Here is an 18,417-nt window from a genome sequence, read left to right on the forward strand (position 1 = left end):
TCTCTATGCCACTATCAGTGTTCTGATAACAATTCCACGAAAAACGTTTAAGATTCCCAAAAAAAAAAAAAGGAAAGGAAAAAAAACAAGACACGTTTTGATAACAATTGGCACAAGATTCAAAGTGCAGGAAGCATTCTTCTTTAAGGAATGAATATAGAAAAATAATTGTTTATCGTGGCGCCATTTCCGTTTTAAGTGCAACATTCACATATGTATGTTTATCTAAAATTGTGATATTCTTCTGATTTTCTTTTGGCTTCGAGTGCACCCATGAGAAACGGTGATAATTTCTTAACCAGCCCTAACAATATGATCTCTTGCATTGCCCACTTTTGGGGCAAAGATTTTATGCCAAGTGAACAGACAAGACGCCGAAGCGTCAACCTCACCTCGCTATCAACATAAATATTTCATTGTACTTGTATTAACCAACTACATTGAGTGACGTTTACGTTAATTTAATGAAAATCAAGCTTGTCTCGCTCGCACACACTTTGAAGGAAAGTGAAAATTCATGCAACTGGCGAAAGAACTTGCCAGCTGGCGACACTAATTACTCAACGTTTTAAGTTCGAGTCCAGCGAAGCGAACGAACGAACCTCTAACAATTTCAGTCTCAAATTGCTCAAAGCGCAATTTGGCGCCAGAGTCTAAGAGTGACTAAAAAACCCTTCGAAACGTTTCATAAAATCGTTGACTCAACCAAACTCGGTCTTAGTCGTAATGTTGTTAACCAAAGTAAAACTACTTACAGCACTTTGTGCTTGCATGGGTGGATTGAGCCTGTCAATGGGACAGGCTCTCCAGGAGGAAATTGTTGAGGCAATAGTCAAGCCAACTCTTCCAGTGAATTTTCCAACTGCCAAGAGTTTTCAACCATCCAAGGAGATCTACACCACATCAGGATCAATACAAGACTCTCATAGATCGTTAAACGATAATACAGGAACAGATACAGTCTTTATACCAAAACCAGTTAGTGCAGCACCTGCTCCTTCCGTGTCTTTGGGCAGTGTTGGTGAAAGTTTAGATGCTGCCTACAGCAAGTGGCGCAATGGGATTGGCGATGGATCCGTTGACCTACAAAAACGGATTAGTGTGGGTAAGTTCAACACAAACTAGAAAGATGCTATTATTGGACATTGACAGTTTTTATATTGAAATATAGAAAACGTCGAAAATTATTTGAGGGATCGACATTCCCAGAAGTGTATAGATATAGAAGTGTATTGCATTGATATTATCCTATTTCCTATTTCAGTGGAATTTTAAAGAATTTTATGACTCATATAACAGATATTGGATCAGATTTTTAACAAATTTAAATCTAATATCACATTTATGATTCTTTCCACTTCTAATTGTCAACAGGTCATTACGGCGGAGGAATCCCATCTCATGGCCATGCCCAAAGTGGTACTAGCTATCAAACTGCTCATCATCCATATCCTTATGAGTACACACATAGCAGCAGCAATGGTGGTGTTGCCGAAGCAGGAGGAGGAGGAGGATCCAATGGTGCCTATTATGGTAGCTCTAGTATTGAGACGGGAATTCCATTTGATGTGTATGGGTCTCGGCCAGCTCATGTTCATTATGCTGGTGTTGGAGGAGGAGAGTATTCATATGCACCATATCAATATGATGTTGAATCACATGAAATAGCCTCCCATAAGGGCCCATCAGAGGTGTCCCAGAAAACACTGCTGGCTAAGAGTTTCCTGATTCCTTTGGCTAGTGCAGCAGTTTTGGGCATAGCAGCCGCATTGGTTAGCAATCCGTTGCTCTTGCAACTGGGAACGGTATCTGGTGTGGGTCTAGTAGGAGGATTGACGCCTGCCATCGTGGGAAAACGCAAGAAACGGGCAATACGACGTGCATATTTCGCACAAATTTAATCGAAACTGTTTTGTAATTGTTATGCCATTAAATCAAGGAGCAAAATGTTAAAAGAAAATACCACTACCAATACCAATTTAATGAAGTATTTACAAAAGCGGATCAGTAGAATAATTCTTATATCCTTTCAGACTATTTTAGACTGTGGAAAACGTGTGTAAGTTATATCATCTGCGACCTAGAATATTATATACTGTGCTATGTTTTCGATCAGCCTCAATCTATAAAAACGTATGTCTGGCAGCCGCCCTATCGGTTATTTTTCCTTATCGTTGTAGGTTATACAGTCTGGCAGATCAGGCTACTATATTATATAGTCTATCTCGAAACAATTAGTTTGAAGGGAAATCCAAGCTCATGAATCTCAATATATTTAGTATATGTGCTACATATATTTATGTTTCTTGTCGACAAGGATGTTCCCAAAAGATAAAGTTAAATAAATTGGCACATATTTATTACTGTTGTGTATATACGAATATTGTATGCCAAACTATAATTTATTTTGTTAAATCGGGCAGCGTGAAAATTAAATACAGTTTAAAAAAGTCCGCGTATTTTTAAAACAGCTGTTTTCAACAATAACGTCGATAGCTTATCGGTTCCAGCACTAAGACCGAACTCAGTGAGATTTCTCAGCCCTGACAGTAAATACAAAACAAAAAAGAAATGAAATTAAACAAAAATCATGAATCGCAAAAGATCATGGGAAATAAACAATAGTTCTGGTGCAAAAAGGGCCAAAAGGTTATTCAAACCATTATCGGTGAATGTACAAAGAGGATCGTCGCAATGCCCGAGTCCATTACAGGAGCAAAGTCCGCAAAATAAATCAAAATTGTTGGACAACTCACAAACTTGTTCACCAAAAAACGTAAATGGATTTCAAAATAAATTACAACTATTAGAGAATTCTCAAAATTCTTCACCCAAGACTGAAAATGGGTTCCAAGAGGAATTACAAATGTTGAAGAGCTCTCAAACTTCTACACCCAAGACATTGCAGGCAGCAAGGCGAAGTCTTCAAAAGACTATAGAAATGTTCAACAGCCAAGAGGCCAAGAAGATTTCGCTATTGAACACCAGTTGGCCTGGTTCTAAGGACAAACGAAAGCTGAAACCTTTGCCCATTTGTGTCTCAGATAAAAAACTTGGCATAACCCAAATGGAATCCGAAATCAATACTACACGATTCATGACGGAGAACCAGAGCCCAACTCTGCAAGTCTTGACACCTAAATCATGCCAAAGATCGTGGCACCGATTTATGTCAGGAGTGCTTACCACCACCTCCAATTGTGGCGAATATTCAAATGACATATCCATTGAAACTACACCCAACACTCAGTTTGCTTTAACCAGTACTTACACTATTCAGTCGACTCCAAATGCTATAAGAAAATCCACTATAAAATCTAAATTGAAGTGTGTTAAAGGTGGCTATCTGCAAGAGTATAAAAAGATGCTGCAGGAAATGGATATAGAGCAACGGCACCTAAACCTAAGTCTTCAAAAACCCAGCCACATAGTAAGTGTTCTACGCATATGGGAAACAGTTGGTATCAAAATGGCTCTTGTTAAATCGGAAACAGAGCCCGAAGCGGGACCAATAATATTTAGTATCATAATCACTCCGGATTTGGCCGATAGCGTTGCTGTTGGGTCACGATTGCAACTATATCTGAACGAAGAGCCACTCGAAATGCCAAACAAACAATATTTGCACATGGAGTCAAATAAAGTAATTCTTTTGTAATTAGGTTTAGACTGTCTATATAAGTATCGCAAAATGTGTAGATATACATTATAACTTGTATAATTGTTGTACAATAAGAACAAATAGGTTTTTTTTGTAAAGTTTTTTAAGTTTACTTAAGCGTGAGAAAGTTGATTTTTGTTTACCTATTCGAGTTAGGAAGTAATAATAAACATTGATAGACTTTAAATTAAAACTTTTAAGTCATTATTTCTAACATAATTAAGAGTCTTGAAGCCTTTTAAGGTAAAGATTACATAAAACATTTACCTCCAAAGTCCTACAAAACTTATTACTTTTCTAGAAACTCAGTTTTGTTTAGAATTTTCAAAATACATATTAAAATGGACGGAAAGTTGCACAATAGTTAAAATCATTTCAATCATTTACTAAAAATTGTCAGTCTTTTTTCTCTCAATCGGCACGATAATCACCAGCAAATAGATTTCTCTTGGAGTATCTTGCCATGAACACGCTGAGCCAGGAATCTGAAGAAGAAATAAATGATTTGATACGATTTGTGTATACAAATTAGTATTAATTGGCCAACCAAAATGCATACCTTAAGGCTTGAGTAGGCACTGCTGCCACAACCAAGAGGAATATTATGTTATTTTGATCATCGGCATGGGCGTAACACTTGTGATAATCAGAGCAGCTATATTGATCCATTACGGATACAGACGATGATGTATTTGATATGCCTTCCATTTCTTGAATTGACTGCATAGTTTGATCGAAAAATTGCTTGAGCAGATCTAAGCAAATGCGCTTGACACTTGCGGATTGATTTAGATTTCGGGTGAAAATACTTTTACGTGTATGTCGATTAATTAATATAATGGCTAGCACACTTCCGTCGATTTCCAGATTCTCTGGCAGGCTGCGTGGCACACAACGTTCAACTGCGGGTAAAAGAATAGCCAATTCATTCAGTTTCATTGCTTGCATATTGAGTTCCCGGAATGAGGCGTTCTCGGCTCCACACAGTACACACAAGGCTGCCGAAGACGTTGATGCTATGGGAATGCTTACAAAGCGATAGGCTATATTTGGACTCTTTATGGGCAAATAAACAGGTACATCGTGCTGCAATGAGCTCGACGAATGCAGCAAATAGAGCAGCAATTCACGATCACTGGTATCCAAATCCCACCATCCTTCGGTGGCCACAGCAATACGATGACCTACCACAAGGCAACAGAATAGAGATCCACAACCACTACTAAAATCATTAAGACACTGCATCAATTGGGCATTTTCTGTGGCCAATACACAATCCGTGTAGCCAAGTAACTGATAGCCACTGCAAGCTGCTTCCAATATGACATCAACAATCGGAACGTATTTCTTGGAGTCTTTTTTTAAGCGCTCCAACAAGGTGGCATGTGACATTTCATTAGCCCGACTAATGAATAAGGAAATTGTTCCAAAAACCAAATCGGCCAGCGATTGTAGCGATTGCTCCGTACCCAAACCACTAGCGCATACAATCAAAGTAATTCCGTTCATATCACGCCAAATATAAATCCATTCTTCATTGTCCAAGGGATTGGGGCCATTGTTATTGCTTTGTTGGGATTTTGTCTTGTTTGTGGTAGTAGCCTCCAATTGAATGCCCAGCGACTTAAAAAACATATGAAAGCCGTTTAATGAAGCAACAGTTGAGAATGGTAACTGGTTGTTGATGTTGAACGGGGGAGGGGGTGATACCAAAAATCATAAATTAAAGCGGAGATTAATTTTAAAGTTAAAGTGAACTGTACTTACATTATCGCAATCTCCCTTTTTACGTGTAAATATCGGCAATCCTCCATTTGTGGTCAAGCATAATAAATAAATAGACATGTTCACAGAAAAGTTTTTTTTTTAAACAGGCGAACAGTTTTCGGCTTTCGGTGGGAGTATTCTCACACTTTGCAGACCTGTGAATACGTCACCAATGAAAGTTATCGATAACAGGCGCGTGACACTCACAAATATATTTTCAAAATATAAGGAAAACATGCCAACTGTGGCCATCCATTTAAAAGGATATCATAGAATAATGCAAATCAGACCCCATCCTCAGGGAACGTTGCTTTTTCGCATAAAACGCCTGAAAAATTGCAAATACGGGAATTTGCATTAAGAAAAGGGAACTGCCAAGGATTTACGAGTTAACTGTCATAACGTTGCTCTGTCACATTAGACAGACAATAAATGGACAGCATTAACAATGTTATAAATGTCAAATAAGACAGTTGAATGTATAAGAATATTTGAAAGCGACAATTTTGTTTATTATATTTTTGAAGTTCGATAGGGATACATGTACCTTTTCGGTATTGCTGCGTCTATAATAAATAAAAAGGTAGAAGTAAAATTTGTTTAAACGCTTTACACTATACTCACTGAAAGTCCTTTTGTCTATTTTTTCGGTATATCCTTTATTTATTGTTTGATTTGGTTCTTAATTTTTTACATTAAAAATTTGCAAGTTGGCAGCACCTTTGTTAAAAAGTATCTCTTGTATCGATACTGCGATATATATTTTTTTTACATCACTAATTCACACAAATTGCATCGTTTTCGCATTGTCTCCGACGTTTTTCACACGCTGTTCTTTTCCGTAAACAGTAAATTGGTAAGTTGAATAAGTGAGCATCATTGTGAACATCATAAACTTGGCTAAAAACATGAATGCTGCTTAAGCCGTACTTATAATTAATACTGGCGAAATGCCGCCGCAGCAGCATTCGATTCAGCTTGTATTGGTGTATTAGTGTGACGTTGTTTGTGGTGTGTGTGTGCAGGCGTTTGTGCGGCGATGTATGTAGATGAGAGTTCATTCTGTGAGTGTGTTTGTTCGTGTGTATGTGTGTGTCTGAGGTTTGCGATATTTCGTTCATACGATTGTTTTTATATGCCGATATTTTACACAGAAGGAAAGTGAGTGTGGTAAATGCAAAAAATGTCTATTGTACAATTTTCTGAAATTTAAATCAGATTTCCATTCGTGCAAACTGTAATTTCATGCTTATTTTATTTTGTTTACAATATCATTTGGGCATAGGCGGTATTTTTTTTTTTTTTGCAATAGAAAAAATATAAGCGCGCGCACAGAGCAGCCAAGAAAGCGTGCGTTTGTATTTGTATGTGTGTGTGTGTGTCCATGTGCATGTGCTGCATGGATGTGTGTGTGTGTCTCCAAAAAAGAAAATAAGAAAATATAAAAAATATGGTTGCCGAAAAACGCAATAAAAAATGTAACTCCAATTTAATTTTATTTGTTTGGCTTTCTGTTTGATTGCAGATCCAGAACAAGGTCAGACGACCGGCTCAGGACTATTTCAACAACAACAAACTGCTGATCATCGTCGTCGCCGCCGCCGTCTTATCCAACTCCTTCAGCGTGTCCCAGCGGGCGCAAACACGAAGCTATCAAAATTAACGCTGACACAACAGCCGAGCGACGCAGACGCGAACGCCGCTTCTATTACAAAACCATGGCAATGGCAACGGCGGCCGCCACCACCACCACCATGCTGACGTCGGATGAGGCCAGCAAGTTGTTGGATTTCACCCAAAAGCTGGACATCAATCTGCTGGACAAGATTGTCGAGGTCGTTTACACATCGCAAGGCGAACAGCTGCGGCTGGCCCAAGACATACTGACCACACTAAAGGAACATCCAGAGGCCTGGACTAGGGTGGACAGTATACTCGAATATTCACAGAACCAGCAGACCAAATTCTATGCCCTCCAAATACTCGAGGAGGTGATCAAGACACGCTGGAAGGTTCTACCACGACAGCAATGCGAGGGTATTAAGAAATATGTTGTCAGTCTGATCATTAAGACTTCATCGGATCCGACTATAATGGAACAGAATAAGGTCTATTTGAATAAATTGAATATAATTCTGGTGCAAATCTTGAAGAGAGAATGGCCACGCAATTGGGAAACCTTCATTAGCGACATTGTTGGTGCATCCAAGACGAATGAGAGCCTATGTATGAACAATATGGTCATTCTAAAGAATCTAAGTGAAGAAGTTTTTGATTTCTCATTGGGCCAAATCACTCAGACGAAAGCGAAGCATCTGAAGGACACAATGTGCTCGGAATTTTCGCAAATATTCACACTGTGCTCATTTGTATTGGAGAATTCGATGAATGCCGCCTTGATTCATGTGACGCTGGAAACATTGTTACGTTTCCTAAATTGGATACCACTGGGATATATCTTTGAGACGGCGCTAATTGAGACATTAATCTTTAAATTCTTAAGCGTACCCATGTTCCGGAATGTGACCCTAAAGTGCCTGTCGGAAATTGCCGGTTTAACGGCCACGAATTACGATGAGAACTTTGCAACACTCTTTAAAGACACAATGGTCCAGCTGGATCAAATAATTGGTCAGAATATGAATATGAATCAAGTGTTTCGGTGCGGTGCCGATGTGGAACAGGAATTAGTTCTCAATTTGGCCATGTTTCTGTGTACATTCCTTAAGGAGCATGGCAAACTAGTGGAGGATGCGAAATATGTGGACTATTTAAATCAGGCTCTCATGTATTTGGTTATGATCAGTGAGGTAGAGGATGTTGAGGTCTTTAAAATCTGTCTGGAATATTGGAACAGCCTCGTCGAGGACTTGTACAATTCCGAATACTTTCATCCCACTCTGGATTCTTCGAGGCGGCAGCAAGTTTATCCCCGAAGAAGGTTTTATGCCCCGATCTTGTCGAAAGTGAGGTTTATAATGATCTCAAGAATGGCCAAGCCAGAGGAGGTATTAGTGGTGGAAAATGAGAACGGCGAGGTCGTTCGAGAGTTTATGAAGGATACAAATTCCATTAATCTGTACAAGAATATGCGTGAGACTTTGGTGTTTCTAACGCATTTAGACTGTATGGATACTGATAGGATTATGACGCTAAAGCTTCTCAACCAAGTCAATGGAAGTGAGTTTTCCTGGAAAAATTTAAACACACTGTGCTGGGCCATTGGCTCCATTTCTGGTAAGATATGGCAAATCAAACCATTATAATCAATAAGTTCTTTTAATCTCAATAATTGTTGCAGGTGCGTTCTGTGAGGAGGATGAGAAACGTTTCCTGGTCACCGTCATCAAGGACCTGCTTGGTCTATGCGAACAGAAAAAAGGCAAGGATAACAAGGCAATTATTGCATCTAATATAATGTATGTGGTTGGTCAATATCCACGCTTCCTGCGAGCCCATTGGAAATTCCTTAAGACCGTTGTTAATAAGCTCTTTGAATTTATGCACGAAACTCACGACGGCGTCCAAGACATGGCCTGCGATACCTTCATTAAAATAGCTATCAAATGTCGTCGGTACTTTGTCACCATTCAGCCAAATGAGGCATGCACCTTCATCGACGAGATATTAAGCACAATGAGTAGCATCATTTGTGATTTGCAACCACAGCAGGTAAATTAAAGCCACTCTAAACTTGTATTCATCATTATATATATAAATGTCTCTCTTTATTGCCTAGGTGCACACCTTTTACGAAGCTGTGGGCTATATGATCTCCGCTCAAGTTGATCAAGTGCAGCAGGATGCTTTAATCGAAAGATATATGCAATTACCCAATCAGGTCTGGGACGATATCATATCACGAGCATCGAAAAATGTAGATTTCCTCAAAAATATGACGGCTGTTAAACAATTGGGAAGCATCCTGAAAACAAATGTTGCCGCCTGTAAGGCCCTGGGACATGCCTATGTCATTCAACTTGGGCGCATCTATTTGGACATGCTAAATGTGTATAAAATTACATCCGAGAACATTATCCAGGCGATTGAGGTGAATGGTGTTAATGTCAACAATCAGCCACTGATTAAAACCATGCATGTGGTTAAAAAGGAGACGCTCAATTTAATAGCGGAATGGGTGTCGCGTTCCAATGACAATCAATTGGTAATGGACAATTTTATACCACCCTTATTGGATGCCATCCTATTGGATTATCAGGTATTTACCAAAATATATAGCAAATAAAATTGAAAGTAATTCATTTTTCTCTCAATTTCTTCCGCAGCGTTGCAAAGTTCCATCGGCTCGCGAACCCAAAGTTCTCAGTGCAATGGCCACCATTGTGCATAAACTGCGTCAGTATATCACCAATGAAGTACCAAAAATATTCGATGCTGTCTTCGAGTGTACACTGGACATGATAAATAAGAATTTCGAAGATTATCCCCAACATCGTCTCAGTTTTTATGAACTCTTACAGGCAGTCAATGCCCATTGTTTCAAGGCGTTCCTCAATATACCGCCGGCACAGTTTAAATTGGTCTTTGACTCTGTTGTGTGGGCATTTAAGCACACAATGCGCAATGTGGCCGACATGGGTTTGAATATCTTATTTAAGGTAATAATTCTACTTGCGATAAAATGTTCAAATGTATGATCAATTTTATATCTTTTGCAGATGTTACAAAATCTAGAACAACAACCGAATGCGGCGCAGAGTTTCTATCAGACATATTTTACGGATATCCTTATGCAAATCTTTTCCGTGGTCACCGATACATCCCATACGGCAGGACTACCGAACCATGCCACCATTTTGGCATACATGTTCTCACTGGTAGAGAATCGGAAGATAACAGTGGACCTGGGCCCTATACCGGACAATATGATATTCATACAGGAATATGTGGCATCTCTATTGAAATCTGCATTTAATCATCTATCAGATAATCAAATTAAAGTCTTTGTCAATGGCCTATTTAATTTGGATGAGAATGTGCAAGCATTTAAGGAGCATTTGAGAGATTTCCTTATACAGATACGCGTAAGTAGTAATGGAATTGGAAATTAATCTAAAGCACCTTGGGTAACGCTCTCTTTTTGTTTTTCTTTTGCAGGAGGCCACCGGCGAAGACGATTCTGATTTGTATCTGGAAGAGCGTGAGGCAGCTCTAGCCGAAGAGCAATCCAACAAACGTCAAATGCAACGTAATATTCCAGGCATGTTAAATCCCCACGAGTTGCCCGAAGACATGCAAGATGAATAAATTATTATTGAGTGTGGATGAATGGAATGGAAGCGAAGCGAATGAGAGGATTATATGAGAGTTCGGATGCAAGAAATCTTTTTTTTTTTTGCATAATTGTAATTTGATGAGAATGATTTATGAGATGAGATAATATGATGATTATGATTCAGATGTATGAGTGTTTCTCTCAATTTGAGAAAAAGTATAAATGTTTGTTTGATTGAATGCATATAAGTATAAACGTTATATATATATATACAACACACACACACACGCATATACACACACACACCCACATATATATATGGATATATATATATATACACCTACATATAAAGTTGCGTTTATGGTGAATGAGTAAGTGATTATATATTGCGCAATTACATACATTAATATGATTAACATATTTTTGCGCATTGTCCTCGACATACAACAACAACCACAAAATTAAAGCAGATTTCCCTCGGACCCCCTACACCCACAAACACACACATTATAGTTGTAAAACATCGTCGTCTACATTAAAAAAGGCAAAACAAAGCAAAAAAAAAATACTGGATAAAAGAAAAACACAAATGATACAACTTTATCGTACTAATATAAAAATAATGTTTGTTTGAATATTTTAAATGAGTATAAATGTAGAAATATCTTGTATGAATGAAAATGAGCGAACATACCACAAAACCACAACACACACTCTCACATCCACCCAACCAGCAAAAACAAAAGAATAAGAAGAGCAACCAGCAACAGTAGCAGGAAAGATTGAGAGTATAATTAATTTAAATCTAATTGTAGTTGACAGAAGTAACAAATTATATATATATATAATATGTAAACATTTGCATAAATTTAGCATTAACAACAAGAACAAGGAACAACAATAAGCTGAATGAAAAAGTTCTAGAGAGATAACCTACAGTGAAGTTGCAAAAATAGAAAACCCCTCAAACCCCCTTGCCTCCTTTCCTAACCAGAAAAAAAAAAACAAAAATCAAAAAAAAATTATAAACCTCAAATACCCACAGAGACTCGGACACACATACAAATAAAACGGAAAACAAAAGAGAAAAAAAAGAAACAAAATGAAATAACCATAGAAATGCATATTTGATGATGATGATGGTTGAATTTTTACATAATTAGTTTGTACATTAATTTAAAAAATAAAAATCAATTAAAACTACATAAGACGATCAATTAGTAGATATGCCCAAGATACGAGGTTTAATCACATTATTTATTATATTCTTATACACCATTATCTTTTGATTTTTCATTTATATGGCAACTGCAAGCGATTATGGTGCAAATACTTTGTATCCTTTGTATATTTGGACCATTTCTCAAAAATATCCTGTGATATGAGCCATGAATCACCTGAGGGCTGAACAGGATATTGTTTGATCATCTTACTGAATGGCATTTCAATTTCCTTAAGCACACGTTGCTTATAGGCACTGGCATTGAATGGTTGATTCGATTGCAGGGCAAGTGTCACATCGTCCAGAAAGCGGGCCCAACGTGGTCTGTAATAATCACTGATCATGCCCGACCATTGCTTGCAGGCATAGTCCAATATCTCACCATTAGGACCCCAAGTGGTGATTTGATTGCGGGCATTGAACTCAAAATTGGATTGATCCTCGACAGTGGGAGCCAGTAGCTTTGCAGCTTCCAGCCATTTGCCTAGCAAGAAATTTGATCCACTGCCCAAAATGCGCTCCAAATCATCTAGTAATTCCAACAACTTGTTTCCCAAATACTCAAAACGAGTCGTTTGTCGTTTACGATAAGATGAATTCAAATTAACATATAATTGATCCGCTGTGATCTGAAGATATTGACGCGTAATGTCCACCAGATCATGCTGATAGTTATCATATTTATCATCGTCCAGGGGAATAATACTACGTGCACTCAGCATCAATCGCCACGCCTCCAACACGTGGGTGACATTATACCAAGTGAATGGCGACAAATTAATGGCTGGTCTTCTGGTTATTGTATACTTTCCTCGCATTTTCTGAAGACCATGAAATGTATAGACACTGGTCCGCAGGAGCTGCCAAGCTTGGTTAAGACGCTCATCCTGGACTCCATATCTAAGCGAAAAAAGAAATATATGAAATATACATACATACACACATATACATTTACTTTATGGCGACGGAAAAGTCACAACTTTACCTGGTGAAAGCGAAATGGGTGAACCATTTCTCCGAGTCCATTTTTCGATCACTCCAACCGCGTTCCAGAGCAAAGGAATACATGACATAGTTTTGTCCAATACCTTCTGGTGTGATACCCGCTCCCACCATGCTACTATTGGACATTTGCCGCGCCAAGTCCATGCCGGAATTGACCAGCTCCACGGATCCCAACATTCCGAGGGTTCCGCCAAAATTGTGCAACATGCACCAAACAAATGGTTGGCCATAGTATGACTTGGTGCGCTGATATTGTGGAAATTGTTCACTTTGAAGATCCAAAACGAGTAGGTTCCCCTGGGGGACAGCTGTGAGAAAAGCCTCAATGAGTTCATCGGTCCAAAATATATTTTTCACAAACATCCAGCCCTGCAGTAGCCATATCGCTTTGGGATCAACTTCACGCATGGAAGCATAAATTTCAGCTGCCGTCGATCGCATAAAATCTGCCTGGGCCACAGGCGGTTCGATTTCATTAAAGGGATCACAGAAGAATACATGATTGGAGCCATAATGTTGGGTTACACGACGCAGAAACGTAGTGGCCAACTGGCGAAAGAGTGGCTCCTGCGGCTCCACAAATAGATCACAACAATAGGCATTGGGAAAACGATTCCAGCGTTCTGTTTCCGTAAAATTGGCTTGGGGAAAAATGCGTCTCAAGGCGCGGGGCACATGGCCAGCAAAGGCCGGCAATGCCACACTAATTCCCAGTTCACGTTGTGCCTGGATAATCTGCTGCTGCAGCAAATACTGAAGTCTCCTGAACTCCGAGCCCCCACCCTGATTAGGTGATCCGCCACCCCATCCTCGAATGTTGCCCATGCGTTGCCATGGCAGAAACGCCGGCCCGGCGAAATGTGCTTCAATTTCTTCCATGCCAAGACCCAGTTGTGTGTAAATATCCTGCCAAATGAACTCCTGAATAGGTGCTATGGTCAAACTGATGCCCATTAGAGCCATCCAATCTATGTTGCGCCGCCATTGCTGGAAGTTCCACCAAACAAAACTATACCCCCAAGTGCATACATTCTGATAATAGACAATGGAACTCGCCGAGGTGGAGCTCATGGTCACATTTGGGAAATGTTGATTTACAGGCAACTCAATGGTCATCTTAAACCAATCCACATCCTTATTTAATTGGTATTTAAGATATTGATGGAAGCCCTTGCACACGGATGTTCCATCCCAGCCGGCTATTAGAATCTTTCCACTGTCTAACATACTGATCTACAGAGAGAATTAAAAATTTCACAAGGCATTTCCCATTGCATGCAAGGAGGATGTTCACCTGAAAACTCCGGACATCTAGAAGCCTATTGACCTCGACTTCAAATGACTCCGAGGCTCTTTTACCAATTACACGTTTAATCACATCTTTGGCAGCCTGCTCCTGGACATCTGGTGAAACATCCGGAAAAACATGACCAGCCAGCTTAGCGCCTAAGGCGTCGGCGGCGTCGATGGCGCCATTGTACGCATATTGAGCAAGGCCAAGGTCAAAATGATTAATCAATAGATAGATCAAAATGCAGCTCAAATTTAGCGTTCCGATCATGACTGCGATGCAAACACAACTGGCAACCCAACCCCGTGCTCTTGAATTAAGAATCTGTCGAGTCTGGAGAAAGAGAGGGGGGCCAGACGAGCCCTAACTCTACGCCTCTTAAATTTAGACTCATTGAAATGAAGGGGAGAGGCAGGGGTCGTTTTCTTATCGGTTAGAATAAGAAAATGTCAATCGAATCGAATGTCCGGCTAAGTAAGCACTTAGGTCTGTGTATGAACAAAATATTCTTAGCTCATTTATTTAGTAAATTTTCTTAAATTGACTTAATGGTGGACCATTAGAACATTAGTTGGTCCACTTTGGATATTCAAAAACGATGTTGAAATCAATTTATGCAGGCAAATGTTTATATAGAAATTCTCCAGAAACATTTCGAGTCTGACAAACTATTTGTATGATTAGAAAAACAAATGCATTATAGTGAAAAGCTTTAGAAGTAAAAATTTAAAACATATTTGGTTTTAAAACCCCAATTTTTCTACCAAATCGTCTATCAAAGCTGAAGTAAATATTTAACAAAAATTCGATTAAATTTCAGTGAAAAGCATAATAATAATAGTAAATAAAAATCCTTTTTTAAAAATTATAAAATATTTGTTTACGTTTGGATCGTAGTAGACGCTTTGGTTAAATATTCAGCTTGAGCTATATTTATATAAAACAATTTTTAATTTAAAGATCAAAAGTTTACAATTTCCGTTTGAATTTTATTGCACAAATTCTTTTCTTAGGCACTAAAAAATAACTTTATAATAGATAATAAATTATTTCATTGGTTTACGTTTCTTTTTTTTTTGGGATGGGTTTAAATCGCAAAAGTTGTGTGTTTGTGTGTAAATTATTTCTAACAACTTTTATAACAATTATGCAATAAAAAATATGCGGAATCATAAATAAATTGCAAAAAATATAAAAGCCTTGGCCAACAATGAACTACAATTTCATATGTAGTGCTTAATATTACTTTAGATATTCGTTTTATATTATATACAAATTTGGAGGGGGGGCGAATGACATACATAAGCTGCGATTTTGGCACACATATCTTAATAAAAATTCAACTTTTTTACAAGAAGTTTTTGTTAAGTACTATTATCATATACACCGATGGATGTGATCTATGTGGTTATATCTATTTGAAATACTCGTAAAAAGTATTTCAAATAATGAGTTTTTATTTAACGTTTAACTCACTTTCAATATGAGCCCCCCAACTCCATCTAAACCTTGTCCCTTTTAAGTTTAAAAGCCTTTCACATTGCGACTACTTCAATAAAAATGACTAGTGCTCTAAACAGCCCCATAAAACTAAATTTTACAGACAAATTAAAGTTATTTAACTATAAATATTTTGTGTGTGTCTGTTTGTGTATATTATATAAGTACGTATGCAATATTTTTGCATTTTTAAACAACCTGGTTACAATTTTTTTTGTTTTTGTTTTTTATCTAAGACCTAGTTCAAAATTGAATATCAGAACATTTCTTAAGCCGTTCGATAAGATTTCCAAACCGATAACTTGACCTCAACTGAAAAGACTATACAACTGTACTTTCAATTTTTCTGGGATACATACGCCAAAGAGCTTGGAAAACATATTTATTCTATTTTAGTATCTAGTTTTAAAATCTTTTTAGTTTCCACTTGTTTTAAACAGTTCTCTTTGAAGAAACAATCAAGTGTATATATCCCGTTATTTCAGAAAGGAACCTTTTTGGCCTCAACATTAACCATGGTTAATGTCATATGTGGCCTTATTTTACCAGTCTCTTCATTGAAAGTATATCGGCTCTTGGAACAGAATTCATAGTTATAGAAGAAACGATGCGAAACCGTTGACGATTTTCTTTAACGATAACTTATTTGGTAAATAATCGAAACCGTTAATATCGTTAGAAAACTTTTGAAATTGGTCATTTATACGTCTACTATAAAAAGTAGACGTCTCTTTTTGGCACCTAGTTCCAAAACAACTTTTTTTCCTTTTCTTTTCTCATGGTGGATGTTGGGTAAATTCGTTGTCCTTCTCTTTGTGGGACATGTCCTGGCACCATTATTCATTTATTCACTTATGGAGTATGCTTTGCGTATACATTTACTGTGTCGTGTGATACGCAATTCCTCAGCTTCATGCGGATGTTGATGATGGTGGCGAAGGTGGGCGGGTGGCGGCAATTCTGGCATCTCAGTCGATGACTTGTTCAGGGCATAAGTACGTATAAAATCAATTGTGGAATAACCCTGTGTGCATGATGATGATGCGATGGATGGAGCGGAGGGATTTTCTGTTTTCGCCATTGATAATGGCTCCGATTCTGCCACAACACTATTAAGACTTTGAGCTTGCAATGAACCACCTGCCTGTGCATCTAGTCCTACATTGGTAGTGTTAGTCGATGCCTCTGGAGTCACAGGAGCCGTTTTGGCAGTAGCCACCACTGAGACCAAGGATAGTCCACTACCAAATCCATTGGCCAAAGTTTTCGGCGAATTTTGCACTGCCGCAGGGCTACGTGGTTGATCTAAATCCAGGACTATATAGTTGACGCCACCACTTCCACAATTTGGAGCAGTTCCTGCTATACATGATGTAGGTGTATTTGGTTCTGCTGGGGCAGCTGATACCGAAACAGTCGAAGAGCAAGATTCACGCTGCAATGGCAAATCCAAGCGACTAACATTTTCATAGCAACGTTCACTGTTGGCGGTCAAGTCAAAGATCATCCGATCTCTTAGATTGCAGGCTGTAGGAGTTTCTACATTTGCATACATATGCATCATGGAATCGGTCATAGCTGCCGAAGAAACTGCAGGTGGCGGTGCCGTTTCCTGTGGCGGTCTATCCAGGGTTCTTGCTGTGGTTGGACTGGAATTGACCTCACTAGCATCCTCTTTCTGGTGAGATGAATACGATTCACTTAGAGCACGGAACGGCTGATCGAAATACAAATTGGTCGGTGTATTAGTATATGGTGTAAACGAGAGCAGATCGGGTGAATCTGGAGTCGTATTGAGTTCCTGCTGTCCTGATGCTCCGTTGCTGCCATCGGTTTGATTTAAGCTGCGTGCTAAGAGGGGCGCGGGTTCCAGATAATTGTTACTATGCGGATTTACATCGGAACGTGTTCGTCCACCCATGCCCATTAACACCGAATGTGCAGAGTTGACTCTCTCGCGTTCTACATCCGTATTTACGGCATTTATATAATGCTGGAACATAGGATATAGTTGCTCGGCGTTTTGCAAGGATAGACGAAACGTAAAGATGCCCGGACCGGACATGCATCGTCTGCCGGCTTCAAACGAAAAGAGATCAGCATTTAGGCCATATCGTCGTAAATGCTGCAACGCCCACACAATAGGCTCATTTCCCGGGGCCAAAAAATAAGCTCACGCGGTGTCAGCTCAAGATATCCACTGCGTGTTGTTGTTGTGGTTGATGTTGGACTGCCGCTCCCAGTGGGCCGGTGCTGCAGATGGGCCACTCTTACCCGGAATACATTCTCATTGGTTTGCAGCTTGTTGGTGCTGGTAATGCAGCCCATCACGGGACCTGTTAAAGTAAATTTAAGTTAATTTAGCATTGCTTTTCAATATTAACAAGATCTGTGTATATACAATTGAACAATTAAGAACCAACTTCTTCTATATGTATGTAGTTAAAATGCATTTTAACAAATTTATTTTATGAGGTATATACAGGTTATTTCTATTCAACAAAGTTCACATACACAAAAATGCAACAATTAACGTACTAATGTACTTCTTCCAAACAACAACAAGAAAACAAAACATTTATTTATTTAAAAATAGTAATAAATTATCGTAGAACTCACATTACTTCCGTTTATTTCACTTTTGTCACAAAAAAAACAACACATAAAATAGTAAAATAAAATACTACGTAAAAACGAATTTGGACGAGATGGTCACATCGACTATTGTCCATCGA

At 38.6% G+C, this 18,417-nt stretch overlaps 5 protein-coding genes and 1 long non-coding RNA gene across 6 annotated transcripts; 2 read left to right on the top strand and 4 right to left on the bottom strand.

Moving 5' to 3' along the window:
• Positions 1 to 792: 792 nt before the first annotated feature.
• On the top strand, positions 793 to 1,901 carry LOC137580863 (uncharacterized). Its single transcript, XM_068294999.1, has 2 exons — positions 793 to 1,105; positions 1,375 to 1,901. Exons 1-2 carry the CDS (start codon positions 793 to 795, stop codon positions 1,899 to 1,901), a joined length of 840 nt encoding a protein of 279 aa, XP_068151100.1.
• A 1,941-nt stretch (positions 1,902 to 3,842) lies between these two features.
• Positions 3,843 to 5,583, bottom strand: fy (fuzzy planar cell polarity protein-like protein). Its single transcript, XM_068295633.1, has 3 exons — positions 5,429 to 5,583; positions 4,221 to 5,335; positions 3,843 to 4,146 (listed from the first exon to the last, which is right to left on the bottom strand). The coding sequence occupies exons 1-3, from the start codon at positions 5,504 to 5,506 to the stop codon at positions 4,089 to 4,091; spliced, it is 1,251 nt and encodes a 416-aa protein (XP_068151734.1). The 5' UTR covers positions 5,507 to 5,583; the 3' UTR covers positions 3,843 to 4,088.
• An 85-nt stretch (positions 5,584 to 5,668) lies between these two features.
• On the bottom strand, positions 5,669 to 6,240 carry LOC137581407 (uncharacterized). The gene is made up of 3 exons (XR_011033137.1): positions 6,053 to 6,240; positions 5,976 to 5,994; positions 5,669 to 5,756 (listed from the first exon to the last, which is right to left on the bottom strand). It is a non-coding gene; the product is annotated as an uncharacterized lncRNA (long non-coding RNA).
• Positions 6,125 to 10,945, top strand: emb (exportin-1 emb). Its single transcript, XM_068295630.1, has 7 exons — positions 6,125 to 6,284; positions 6,954 to 8,665; positions 8,730 to 9,100; positions 9,168 to 9,647; positions 9,715 to 10,047; positions 10,108 to 10,473; positions 10,547 to 10,945. Exons 2-7 carry the CDS (start codon positions 7,147 to 7,149, stop codon positions 10,694 to 10,696), a joined length of 3,219 nt encoding a protein of 1,072 aa, XP_068151731.1. The 5' UTR covers positions 6,125 to 6,284; positions 6,954 to 7,146; the 3' UTR covers positions 10,697 to 10,945.
• Positions 10,946 to 11,772: 827 nt separating this feature from the next.
• On the bottom strand, positions 11,773 to 14,547 carry Naglu (N-acetyl-alpha-glucosaminidase). Its single transcript, XM_068295632.1, has 3 exons — positions 14,186 to 14,547; positions 12,872 to 14,124; positions 11,773 to 12,786 (listed from the first exon to the last, which is right to left on the bottom strand). Exons 1-3 carry the CDS (start codon positions 14,450 to 14,452, stop codon positions 11,958 to 11,960), a joined length of 2,349 nt encoding a protein of 782 aa, XP_068151733.1. The 5' UTR covers positions 14,453 to 14,547; the 3' UTR covers positions 11,773 to 11,957.
• Positions 14,548 to 15,150: 603 nt separating this feature from the next.
• Positions 15,151 to 18,409, bottom strand: LOC137581433 (uncharacterized). Its single transcript, XM_068295654.1, is given in 3 exon segments — positions 15,151 to 17,845; positions 17,848 to 18,018; positions 18,302 to 18,409. Coding segments are annotated over 2 exon segments (1,482 nt in total). The 5' UTR covers positions 18,011 to 18,018; positions 18,302 to 18,409; the 3' UTR covers positions 15,151 to 16,526.
• Positions 18,410 to 18,417: the final 8 nt, after the last annotated feature.

This window comes from Drosophila tropicalis, unplaced genomic scaffold, assembly GCF_018151085.1.
Source record: "Drosophila tropicalis isolate 14030-0801.00 unplaced genomic scaffold, ASM1815108v1 contig_845, whole genome shotgun sequence".
NCBI classification, from domain to species: domain Eukaryota; kingdom Metazoa; phylum Arthropoda; class Insecta; order Diptera; family Drosophilidae; genus Drosophila; species Drosophila tropicalis.

What these genes read in the sequence shown, in the direction of transcription:
- LOC137580863 (XM_068294999.1), top strand. Translation starts at nt 793, where the DNA reads ATGGGACAGGCTCTCCAGGAGGAAATTGTTGAGGCAATAGTCAAGCCA. An exon ending in ACAAAAACGGATTAGTGTGG is followed by an intron (nt 1,106 to 1,374) that starts GTAAGTTCAACA and finishes AATTGTCAACAG; the next exon opens with GTCATTACGGCGGAGGAATC.
- fy (XM_068295633.1), bottom strand. Translation starts at nt 5,506, where the DNA reads ATGTCTATTTATTTATTATGCTTGACCACAAATGGAGGATTGCCGATA. An exon ending in AAAAGGGAGATTGCGATAAT is followed by an intron (nt 5,336 to 5,428) that starts GTAAGTACAGTT and finishes ATCAACAACCAG; the next exon opens with TTACCATTCTCAACTGTTGC. An exon ending in GTGCCTACTCAAGCCTTAAG is followed by an intron (nt 4,147 to 4,220) that starts GTATGCATTTTG and finishes TTTCTTCTTCAG; the next exon opens with ATTCCTGGCTCAGCGTGTTC.
- emb (XM_068295630.1), top strand. Translation starts at nt 7,147, where the DNA reads ATGGCAATGGCAACGGCGGCCGCCACCACCACCACCATGCTGACGTCG. An exon ending in CCATCCTATTGGATTATCAG is followed by an intron (nt 9,648 to 9,714) that starts GTATTTACCAAA and finishes TTTCTTCCGCAG; the next exon opens with CGTTGCAAAGTTCCATCGGC. An exon ending in ATTTCCTTATACAGATACGC is followed by an intron (nt 10,474 to 10,546) that starts GTAAGTAGTAAT and finishes TTTCTTTTGCAG; the next exon opens with GAGGCCACCGGCGAAGACGA.
- Naglu (XM_068295632.1), bottom strand. Translation starts at nt 14,452, where the DNA reads ATGATCGGAACGCTAAATTTGAGCTGCATTTTGATCTATCTATTGATT. An exon ending in TAGATGTCCGGAGTTTTCAG is followed by an intron (nt 14,125 to 14,185) that starts GTGAACATCCTC and finishes TTCTCTCTGTAG; the next exon opens with ATCAGTATGTTAGACAGTGG. An exon ending in ACCCATTTCGCTTTCACCAG is followed by an intron (nt 12,787 to 12,871) that starts GTAAAGTTGTGA and finishes TTTTTCGCTTAG; the next exon opens with ATATGGAGTCCAGGATGAGC.